The sequence below is a fragment of the Panthera uncia genome, unplaced genomic scaffold (assembly GCF_023721935.1).
Source record: "Panthera uncia isolate 11264 unplaced genomic scaffold, Puncia_PCG_1.0 HiC_scaffold_1455, whole genome shotgun sequence".
In the NCBI taxonomy this organism is placed as follows: domain Eukaryota; kingdom Metazoa; phylum Chordata; class Mammalia; order Carnivora; family Felidae; genus Panthera; species Panthera uncia.
The window spans coordinates 1-12,365 of NW_026058091.1; the positions used below are offsets into that span (position 1 = coordinate 1).

General features: G+C 35.5%; 1 protein-coding gene across 1 annotated transcript in view; it reads right to left on the reverse strand.

The window, feature by feature from the left end:
• Positions 1-67: 67 nt before the first annotated feature.
• LOC125917075 (serine/threonine-protein kinase 3-like) overlaps positions 68-12,365 on the reverse strand; it is a 55,119-nt gene continuing 42,821 nt past the window's right edge. Inside the window, exons 6-7 of the mRNA XM_049623329.1 lie at positions 6,810-6,974; positions 68-6,299 (exon numbers count right to left, since the gene is read on the reverse strand). Of these exons, the coding sequence (XP_049479286.1) occupies positions 6,120-6,299; positions 6,810-6,974 (345 nt within the window). The 3' untranslated portion in view covers positions 68-6,119. The remainder of the gene's footprint in view (positions 6,300-6,809; positions 6,975-12,365) is intronic.

Consider the following 12,365-nt stretch of genomic DNA (forward strand, 5'->3'; position numbering starts at 1 on the left):
ATGTTTCTGTGAATTAACAGTCCCATATTCCTTCATCCACTCCCAAAAAAAATGAAGATACCTGTCTTTTGCTCGTCATGTTAAATGCCTATAGGGAATCTTCCAAGAGGCAGTGCCTGCACCCCACACTAAGACGGGCCAGCTATCTACTGAGCCATATACAGTAGGGACTGGGAGAGGGCAGATGTGTAAATATGCCAGGTGGGGCACTACTCAACTACAACCCCTCCTCAAGCCTAGTCTTCTAGAGTTCAGCCAAATTTGATCATTAATTAGACAGGAAGGAGGTCATTGATTCATTTTTATTTCTAAAAAATGGATAACTCAGTTTCACTCCTTTGATGGAGATTTAATATCTTTTTTTTTTTTTTTTTAAGAAATCTTGTTGGATCAGGAGTATACCTGGAGTATACTTGTAAAAGTAGTAGTGCCATGTGATTTGAGATAGGGGCAAGCTACTGTGTGTTTTGTTTTTTAATATGCAGTATAGAGGGTGATTTTTTTCCTAATGTCTGTGTTTACTTTGCATGTACTGGATCATTTATTTCACATATTAAAACGCACTATTTCCCCAAAAGGGGTAGGAGTAAAGAGGCAAGTTGTAAAAAACAGCAAGGTTAAGGAAAGAAAGATAACATCATTTTCAAAAACATTCGTCAAAAGTACCTTTTCCGTGTTGAAATTATCTACAGGGTTCTTTTCTTCATAAGTAAGTGATGTAAGGATATAGGGAGACAGACGGAGAGACAAAGAGAGATCTTTTTTTAGTCTAAAGTAATTCCTAATTTACTCTTAAACAGATTGTCAAGCTGTATATAAGTTGAATTTCCTGAAAACTGCCATTTAAATGCCTCCAATTGTCTCAAGTCACATTTGACAAGTCTTCCTAAAATATACAATATATGTCTATATTTTATCTTTAAAAGGTAATAAACATTCATATTGTGTTGTGTAGCAGTACAATTCTTAGTTTGATTTTTATCTTCTTTCCTTCAGTTGATGCCAAGCTATCTTCAGTCACAGTACTTGCTCTCTCAAACAGTTCTTAGTCTGACTCAAACACTTCTGTCCTTACCCCTTTCTCTATGCCAAGCAATGGGTAATCAAACTCAAAAGACTGTAAAACAAAAGAAATCAACACCAAAACTGTATTTAAAAGAATCAACAGGGTCTTAGTGATGTCTGTGAAACAAAGTGCCTGGGTTTAGTAGTGGGGTACAGGGACAGACATTTAAAAAATAATACTATTCACTCATTTCCTGATTATTTGGTAATTATATTTCCTAGAGAGCTGAGAAAGAGGTAGATCTCCAAAGAAGTATGTGGTTAACCAAATTCAAAATTAAAATTTTAAATCCCTTTGTTTATTTAACTGACCAAAATTGATTCAGTTTCTTTATATTTAACTTTTTAAAATAAACTGGATTTTGATAAAACTTGTTTCATTTAACATTTTGAGTTTTACTTCCATCTGTTGTTATTCCTTAATCTGTCATTACTGCTTAATTTTAATCTATTTGCTGGATGTAAATTTATAACCACATTTTCATCCTTTTCCTATTTACAAAGCTTTCCATGTTTTAATGTGATTTCATCATTGCCTTTTACTAGACAGGTAATTATTACTCTTACCACAGCAAAGATATAATCTGTACACACTACAAGTTTCTCTTTTAAAAAGAGAGAGAAAGCAAGCTGTATAAAAACTAACAAATTAGTATCCCTTGCCATCAAACAAATCCAGTGTTTTTAGTAGCTCTTTTTATTAGGAAATTCCTCCATGAATATCTATATCCCCAATACTTCTTATTCTCCCTGAGGAATGATTAAAGATAAGCACCAATCTTTGACCAATGATAAACCAAAGTGTATAAAACAAATGACCTCAGCCTTAACACCTTCAAAAGACCCATTTTCAATTCACTATCAAGTTCCAATTTGATCACTTTCACTTTCTAATTTAGTGCCATCTTTAAGTTCTTCATATCCCTCAGGCTATGACACTCAAAACATATGTCCTACAAAAAGCTTAATCAGTGAAAGCCACAATATTAATTTGTGGCTATTTAGGCAGGAGCAACTCCATTCTAAATTATCAAAAATGGATGCATCTCTTCTTGACCCGAATTTTTGCTGGCTGAAGCAAGCACGACCTGGGTCTCAAGCAGGCTGCCTGGAGCCTGGGCATACTAGAAGGACGGTATGTCTGAGAATAAGACTAGGAAACCAACACCCGGTTCACCCAGTCAGCCTCCTTGTTCCTATGACATACCTCTAGAGGGTAGGCATAGTGGGAAGGGCTATCATCTTGTAACAAAAGCCAAAGGGAATTGCAGAAGGACTAGGATGTGGAGGCTAGGGAAGCTGGCCTACCACATCCTAACTAGCGTCCTGTTCCAGATAGCCAACTAAATGCAGTAAATTATATACTATCCTTTACTTATCTTAAAAGAACTAGCATTCTTTGCCTCCATCTGTTGTAGTGGTCTTTCCATCACTCACATCCTCATTCCACTGTGACAACTTTATAAACTATTGGTAATCTCATAAGCCAACATTGCTACAAAAAAAAAAAAAAAAATGGCAGGGAACATGAAAAATTTGCCCGTATTTCTTCCCACTCTGAAAAATTTAGAAGGTTCCTATTTTAAAATAATAATTATAATTATGAAATTAAAATGTTTGCTGATTTTTATTTTTGCTAGCCACTCCTTCATCTGCATAGAGTTGACATATAAACACAAAAGATATTTCTTTTTTGTCAAGGCAAGAAATGGACTAGCATGAATTCATCTCTCAGTTCTGCCATTTATAAGCTGTATCATCTTAACAAAAAACGTAATTCTTTAAGTATCCATTTCACCCAATCCACTCATTAAAATGGAGATTAAAATATGTATTTTGGGGCTCCTGGGTGGCTCAGTCAGTGGGCATTGACTTGGGCTCAGGTCATGATCTCACATTCTGTGGGATTAAGCCCCATGTCAGGCTTTGAGCAGACAGCATGGAACCTGCTTGGAATTCTCTCTCACTCTCTCCCTGCCCTTCCCCCACTTGCACTTTCTCTCTCTCAAAATAAATAAACTTAAAAAACATAATTATTTCACAGAGTGGTTAAAGTGAGAAAATTGTTTAATTAAAAACAGAAAACTTCAGGGATGCCTGGGTGGCTCTGTCAATTGAGCGTCTGACTCTTGATTTCAGTTCAGGTCGTGATCCCAGGGTCATGGTACCAAGCCCCAAGTCGGGCTCTACACTCAGCTTGAGATTTTTTCTCTCTCTCCCTCCCCCTGCCACTCCCCCACTCACAAGCACTCACATGCTCTCTCTCTAAAAAAAAGGAAACTTCACTATTTTACTCACTAATCTGAGTTTCATATACAGCCAATTCTCTTATACCTTAACTACAGCTTTACTGGCTCTCTAACCTCACTGAAAATAACACCGAGATTCTGAAATAATCGGTTTGGGTCAGGGCCCAGGCATCAGTATTTTTTCAAAGCTCTCCAGGTAACGGCTATGTAGGAAGTGTGAAAAACACTGTCTAGCTCCCTGATCCGTTCATTTCCTATACCCTCTCCTCTCTCTTCAGGTTATACCCCATTGTAACCACCAGAACAACTCTCTCAACAGCATCCTTCAATGCCCTGGAGCCCCATCGTTCCGAGACACTCATTCATTTCACCTCAAACCTGAGCTCAAGGCCATAATGTGCTGTGCTCCACTGCTGAGCACTGCTAGAGCAAGGCTAGAGCAAAGAACTGTATTGGTGACAATACAATTCTCACTTTCCAACTTTGGCTGTGTCCTCAACAATCCTTTTTTCTCTCTTGGACAGCTCTTTCTTTTTTCCTCCCACCCAACCTCCCACCAAACTAAACTTTGATGAGCAGTAAATACTATTAATTTTATCAAAATTCTACCCTTGAATACATACCTTTTTAATATTCTTTATGACAAAATGAGAAATGCACACAAAGCACTTGCCTCGCATACAGAAGAACGGTGATTATCTAGAGGAAAAGCACTTGTGTGACAGAACTGCAAGCCAAACAAGCTGCAACTTGTTACTAAGGAACAACTGACAGACAAGCGATGGCAATTCAGACTTGGACACAGGACTGACATTTTCTCAAAAATGAACCGTGTGAATCTGTCATTTCAAGGAAACTATCGTATTTGCCGCCAATGATAAAATGCAAGCTTTGGAAAACTTGTACCCACCACGTGACCTTAACAGCTTCTCAGTACTTGCAGTTCATACTCTCATTTGTACAAAGCAGTTCACAAACATGAGAAAAGTTAAATAATGATAACATAATTTAAGTAGCAACTTAAAACCATACTGTTTGGAAATGCACAAGGTGACACTTGATAAACTGTCCAAAGAACTTGCAGAGCCCAGAATTGCCTATATACAAATTATGAGGAAAACAAGAAATTTACTTAGGTGGTGGCTACCAAGGAAGGCTCTATATAGAAATAATATCTGAGCTGAGACTTGAATGAGTAGGATTTAGACTGGTAGGAAAAAAGTGAGATAGACCGATGATTGATAGACAGAATTTTAAAGAGAAATACTGTCTTCAAGTATATTTTTGCTATTTCACATGTGTTAATTCAAACTGCCAAATGATACTTTAAGATCCTAGAAGTCAGGAACCACATATTACAATTATTTATTATCAGACAGACTTCAGGGTCAAATTTAATATGTTAATCTTTGTGGTTAGAAAAATAAGATCTACACAAGGAGGAAACAGAACAGTAATAATCTAAGTCATAGGTTAAATCTCAGCTCTGGCACCTGGCTAGGTTGCCTTGGGTAATTCAGTTAACCTCATTAACTCAAATTCAAATACACCTAGTTTGAGGATCACCCTAAAAACATCATAACTAAAAGTACTAAAGATAACTAATAATCAGAAAAGAAATGAGAATCTGTGTTGCTGGTTTTATGCTGACCTTGTCATTTTTTATTATTTTGCAAACGAACAATTCATGTCATTTTTATTTTTCATCTTAAAAGAAATTAATATACACCAGGAAGATGATACATATTATATATAATTTTATTACTCGAAGAATTCTCTTTAAAGTGGGAGACAGACTTTTAAATATTTTCAGCACAGTACACTATTACTTATATTATTGAAATTCAATCCACAATACTGTATATCAGAAATTAATTCCAATTTATTCTTCTTCAGATGTTCCAAAATACTACATTCTCTTTCCTCCCATCTATTTACTTCACACATTTCTCCAGTCAGCCTGACGCCATGTTTTCTTCTCTATACACACACACTCACTCTCTCTCTCTCTCTCTCTCTCTCTCTCTCTCTTTCTCTCTCTCTCTTCATTCTATCTTTTCTTCTTGAGGTGATTCCAGCCACTAGAGGGCAATAAGTTCACAAACACAGATGTACTTATCAATAATGAATTGAGATTCACATATGAAAAAACCTAAGAACTGTATCATCACAAATCCTGAAGCACAGGCAATTAGACTTGAATATGTAAGGTACATACTTCAAACTCAAAAAAATCATCCTGGAAAAGGGAGTTCACAGAAGTGTATAATAATGTTCAAAAAAGGAATTCCAGTTTCTCACTAAGACAACTAAAGAAATAAGGTTAATATGCTTACAGGTACATAGCAATACTAGAAATCATGATTTTTAAATATTAATTTCAGATGAGAGAAGAAAAAAAGGAAAACCAAAAACACAGAAAGGTAGAATCCACAGGGTGGGTAGAAAAGTGAGAAATGATTTTTCCAAGGCCTCTACTGCTGCACTGAGAAAACAATGGATGGATTAAAGAATATAGTGGATTTACCAACCCTTTCTTCTACTGAAAAGCAAGGGAATATTTTACACATATAGTTTGGGGGGAGGAAAATGGTGACTGTAGAGGGACATATAGCCTTCACTTCTTTTCTCACAATTAAGGATGTGGGGGGAGAAAAGTTAATATTGCTAACCTTTAACAGATAATTTTACTGTTTTTTGCACAGAACCTAAATCCAAATCAACTTATTTAATTTGTATTTATTTATTTACACTCACATTACAAAAATGCAAAATTTATATAACATCAACATTTTTAGCAAACCATCATTTTCTTACCCTCATTGGATGTATATCAGCATAAGGTGGTTTTCCTTCAGCCATTTCTATAGAAGTAATGCCAAGGGACCAGATGTCAGCCACACAGTTATAGCCTATTTCTTGAATAACCTCAGGAGCCATCCAAAACGGAGTTCCTATCACAGTGTTGCGTTTTGCCATTGTATCCTGCAAAAACATTACACAGATATAAATACTACTACAAAAACACAAAGGAAATCTGCCAACATATTCTTTAAACTGTATAGTGAAACTCTCAATTACTACAGATTGTATCTGAAATTGACTATTTTCTTAGAATTTCAACTACAGCTCTGACAGGACATTCTTAAGAATTTTGAATTCTGTAATAACAAAGAATCCACAAGAAACTTATCTCCACCTTCATTAAAGATAGTCATAAAACAGTACTGTAACAGTAACAGCTATAGAAATGGATCAATATAGCTTTCCTTTTTAAACGTTTAAGCATTTCAATTACATTTTTTCATATTCATTCAACATCTCTTAAGTTGTAAATAAAAGTAATAAATAATACTTAAATTATGGATCCTTCTCCCCAAGAACAATGTAGTTACATATTTCTTCCCATTAACCCCTCTAAAAAGTTATCAACATTTAGTCGCAATCAAACCTGGACATATAAGCCGAAAGAGTGTCCAAAATTACTGCACTTACGGTTAACTGACCAGCCACTCCAAAATCAGCCAATTTTGCATGTCCTTCTGTATTGAGGAGAATATTTCCAGCTTTTATATCTCTGTGTATTTTTCTCATGAAGTGCAAATATTCTAGTCCTTTCAAAGTAGATTTAAGAATAGTTGCAATTTCATCTTCTGTTAACTGGAAACAAATATTTATAAAACTAGAATGAAAAACCATGCTAGATAAACTCTTACAAAAGAGCACTGGTAACTAATCCTTCTTTCTAATGACCACTAAACCTCTAGGAAAAGGCTAAAAGATAAAGAAATGGGGGCGATTCCTGGGTGGCTCAGTCAGTTGAGTATCCGACTCTTGGTTTCAGCTCAGGTCATGACCTCACGGTTCGTGTGTTTGAGCCCCACATTAGACTCTGCACTGACAGCATAGAGCTTCTTGGGATTCTGTCTCTCCCTTTCTCTTCCCCTCCCCTGTTCACGTACTCTCTCTCTCTCTCTCTCTCTCTCTCTCTCAAAATAAATAAATTGAAAAAATTGAAAAAAAAACTGGGAACTTCTTTTTCCTCACAAATATTCTTTGTCACTCTTACTACATGTTTTATTGATGAAAAATTTTTTCAATATTAAATTTGCCCTTTCCTTAAAATTAGTGATGTCCATAATTTGGCTATTGTTGAGCCTAAATGTCCATCAACTGATGAATGGATAAAGAAATTGTGGTTTATATACACAATGGAATACTATGTGGCAATGAGAAAGAATGAAATATGGCCTTTTGTAGCAACGTGGATGGAACTGGAGAGTGTGATGCTAAGTGAAATAAGCCATACAGAGAAAGACAGATACCATATGTTTTCACTCTTATGTGGATCCTGAGAAACGTAACAGAAACCCATGGGGGAGGGGAAGGAAAAAAAAAAAAAAAAGAGGTTAGAGTGGGAGAGAGCCAAAGCATAAGAGACTGTTAAAAACTGAGAACAAACTGAGGGTTGATGGGGGGTGGGAGGGAGGGCAGGGTGGGTGATGGGTATTGAGGAGGGCACCTTTTGGGATGAGCACTGGGTGTTGTATGGAAACCAATTTGACAATAAATTTCATATATTGGAAAAAAAAATTAGTGATGTCATTCCTAAAGCACATAGCCTCTCCCAAAATCATTGTGACCCTAAGAAATCACTATTTCCCACATCTTCTGACACTGAGGTAGCAGTATCACAGCTACTTGTCCTGAAAGTAAATTCAGACATTCTTCTCTGTGATGTTGCTAATTCTTGATGAAAAAGAAAATCAACAGTTTTACACAAAGGAAAGGAAACAAAGGTGGCTTGCCAAGAGTCTCCTGCATGAAGTGATTATGCCCATACCACTCCTCCTCTTCTAACCGAGTCATGTCTAAACCCACCCAAATCCTGGATTTCTGGCCATAAGAATGAGAACTCAAAAATGAAAATACCAGAGAAAGACTAGGAAAATGGAAACACAAACTAAGGTTATCAGGGAGAGGATAAGAGGGGAGAAGGGAGAAAACGTGGCCAAGGAAAGAAGTGGGAAAGGAAACATTCTCAGTAGCTATGGCAATAGAGCCAGATCTCTACCAGCCTTTATGCTAATCATTTTCCATGCATTATCTTATTTATCCTTACGACAACTCTCCAAGATATATACTATTTTTACCAGCAATTGACAAATGAGGAAATTATTGCATTGAGGTTCAGTAAATTCCTTCTCCTCACATACAAGATGGAACTAAGATTTGAGCCCTTGTCTGATCATAACCTATGCCTCTCTTGACAAGCCTTGCTCAAGTGCCACTTATGAAAGCCTCTATTTTAAATATACCCACATAATAATAAAAGTTCATGACAAAAAAATCTACTTCTCCCTAGAAGTACAACCAGCAAATATAACCTGAACATAAGCTGATGGAAGATGGGAGGAGGGGAGTTCCAATTTATACAAAGATAGAGGACACTATTCTATTTGAAAAAGAAGAAAAGAAGGAAAATTCAAATACCCAACAATGGGATAAAAGGAAGACACAGTACAAATTAAAATTATAAAAATATTATACTACAAAGCTGTAGTAATCAGAGCAGTATGGTACTGGCACAAAAAGACATATATATCAATGGAATAGAATAGAAATCCCAGCAATAAAGCTACATGTTTGTGGTCAATTAATCTACATCAAAGGACTCATGAATATACAATGGGAAAGAGACAGTCTTTTCAACAAATGTTACTAGGAAAACTGGACAGATAAATGCAAAAGAATGAAACTGGGCCACTTTCTTACACTATAAACAAAAATAAACTCAAAATGGATTAAAGACCTAAATGTGAGCCCTGAAACCATAAGATTCCTAGAAGAAAACAGTACATAATTTCTTTCACATCACCATAGAAACCTCTTCCTGGATATGTCTCCTCTGGCAAAGGAAACAAAAGCAAAATTCAACTATTGGGGCTACATCAAAAGAAAAAGCTTTTGCAGAGAAAAGGAACCATCAACAAAACAAAAAGGCAACCTACTGAATGAAAGAAGATATTTGCAAAAGATATATCCAATAAGATGTTAATATCCAAGATATATAAAGAACTTATATAACCCAACACACGTGCACATGCACACACATACACACAAACACACACACACACACACACACACACACGCACACAAAACAAATAATCCAATTAAATATAGGCAGAGGAGCTGAACAGACAGCATTCCAAAGAAGAAATACAGATTGCCAGCAGACACATGAAAAGATACTCAACATCACTAATCATCAGGGAAATGCAAATTAAAACCACAATAAGACATCACTTTATACCCGTCAGAGTGACTAAAATAAAAAACACAAGAAATAACAATACTGGTGATGATGTAGAGTAAAAGGAACCCTCATACACTGTTAGTGGGAATGCAAATAGGTACAGCCACTGTAGAAAACAGTATGGAGTTCCTTTAAAAAAATTAAAAATAGAATTACTATATGATCCAGTAATACCACTAATGGGTACTTACCCAAGGAAAATGAAAACACTAATTAAAAAAAATATATGCAACCCTATGTTTATTGTAGCATTAAGTGTCCATTCATATCTCTTTCTCTCTCTCTTTCACACACACACACACACACACACACACACACATGAATATTACTCAGCCATAAAAAAGAATGAAATATTGCCAACTGCAACAATAATATACATGGACCTAAAGTATATAATGCTAAATGAAAATAAGTCAGAGAAAGACAAACACCATATGATTTTACTCATGTGTGGAATTTAAGAAACAAAACAAATGAACAAGCAAAGAAAAAAGAAACCAAAAAAGCCAGACTCTTAAATACAGAGAACAAACTGGTGGTTGTCATAGGGGAGGTGGCAGTGGGGAATCAGGAAATGTGTAGAATTGTTGAATCATTATATTGTACAACTGAAACTAATATAATACTGTATGTTAGTTATACTTGAATAATTATTCATATATATTTATACACACACACATATATAAAGACTATGTAGAATGTGAAAATAACTATTGGAAGAAGTTTCAACTGCCACCAATGGCACAGTGGCTCATGTCTCATTAAGAAACAACCTGGGGACAACTGGATATTCACAAGCAAAAAAATGAAGTTGGACCCCTACCTCACACCATATATAAGAGTTTACTCAAAATAGATCAACAACTTAACTATGAGTTAAAACCATAAAACATAGGGGTAAATCTTCATGGCTATTGGTTTGTCAATGGATCATTAGGTGTGATATCAAAAGTACAAGCAGCAAGAGGAAAAATGATAAATTAGACTTCATCAGAATCAAAAATTTTGTGCATTAAAGGCTATTATTAAGAAAGTGAAATGACAACCTACAAAATGGGAGAAAATATTTGCAAATCATACATCTGATAAGGGTCTAGTATCCAGAATATAAATAACTCTTTCAACTCAACAAATGACTCAATTTAAACATGACAAAGGACTTAGACATTTCCCCCACAAAAGATATACAAATGGCCATATATGAAAAGACAGATGTTCAACATCATCATCATTAGTCATTAAGAAATGCAAATCAAAGCCACAATGAGGTACCATTTCACACCCACTAGTGTGGCTATAATAAAAAAATAGAAAACAGTGTTGGCAGGGATATGAAGAAACTGGAGCTCTTGGACACTGGTGGTGAGAATGTAAAATGGTGCAGCTTCCATATAAAACAATGTACAGTTCCTCAAAAAGTTAAAAATAATTAAACACAGAATTACCATGTGACCCAGCAATTCCATTCCTAGGTATATGTTCAAAATAATTGAAAACTAGTACTCAAACAATGTATGTACAGGAATGTTCATAACAGTACTATTCACAATGGCTGAAAGGTTAAAACAATACAAATGTCTATCAACAGATGAATGGATAAACAAATTATGGTATATACATGCAATAGAATATTACTCAGCCATAAAAAAAGAATAAAGTCCTGATACATGCTACATTGTGGATGGACTTCAAAAACATTATGCTAAGTAAAAGGAGTCAGAACAAAAGGGCACATATATGACTCCATGTATATGAAATATTCACAACAGGTGAATCCTCAGAGAAAGAAAGCAGATTGGTGGTTGCCAGGGGCTGAGGCAGGATAGGAAAAACAAGGAACAATGACTTACTGAGTTTGAGGTGATGAAAATATTTTGAAACTAGACAGAGGTGGTGATTATACAACATTGCGAATACACTCATACCACTCATTAAAATGGCTAATTTTATGCTATGTCAGTTTCCATTACACAAAACCTCCATTACACAAAACCCTGACGTGAAAATTCCTAAACAAATTGGGAGACAGTTTACATATAACATTAATATATAACATCATAAATGTATTGTACATGTCTATTTATAGTACTTGAACAATGTGCTGGCTTTGGATAAATTAATTTTATCAAAACAAACAAACAAACAAACAACTTGGACCTCCTTCCCCTAACCTCTGAGGTCCCAACTTGCCCTAATCCTTTCCAAATTAAAACACTCTTAAGACTACCCTAAACCAACTCTCAGTCCTACACTCTTCAGTGGTAATGTAAGAATGTGACTTACTTGATAAATCCACTCTAGTACAAGATACCTGATCCAGAATGCCCTTTATTCATTCAATAAATACTTATCAAACACCAATAGCATACCAGGAATTACACTAGTTGCTGGGGATACAACAGTGAATAAACCAAGCAGCGTCCTTTCTCTCATGGAACTTATATTCTATGAGGAAGGGATAATTTGATGATAATATGATAGAAAATAGGATAGTGCAAGAAAATATCAGTGATGATTACTATCAGGACAATAAAATACAATGCTATTGACAGAGAATGACTGAGAAAGGCTCTTTAGCGTAGACATCAAAGAAAGCCTGAGAGACATTTCTGAAGTCTTAAATGACATAAGAGAGCTAAACATGTGATTGGCTATCTGGGAATATGACATTCCACACAAAGAAAACAAGAAACACCATGATTCAGGAAAAAAGTCTCCTACATTTGAGTTCAAGA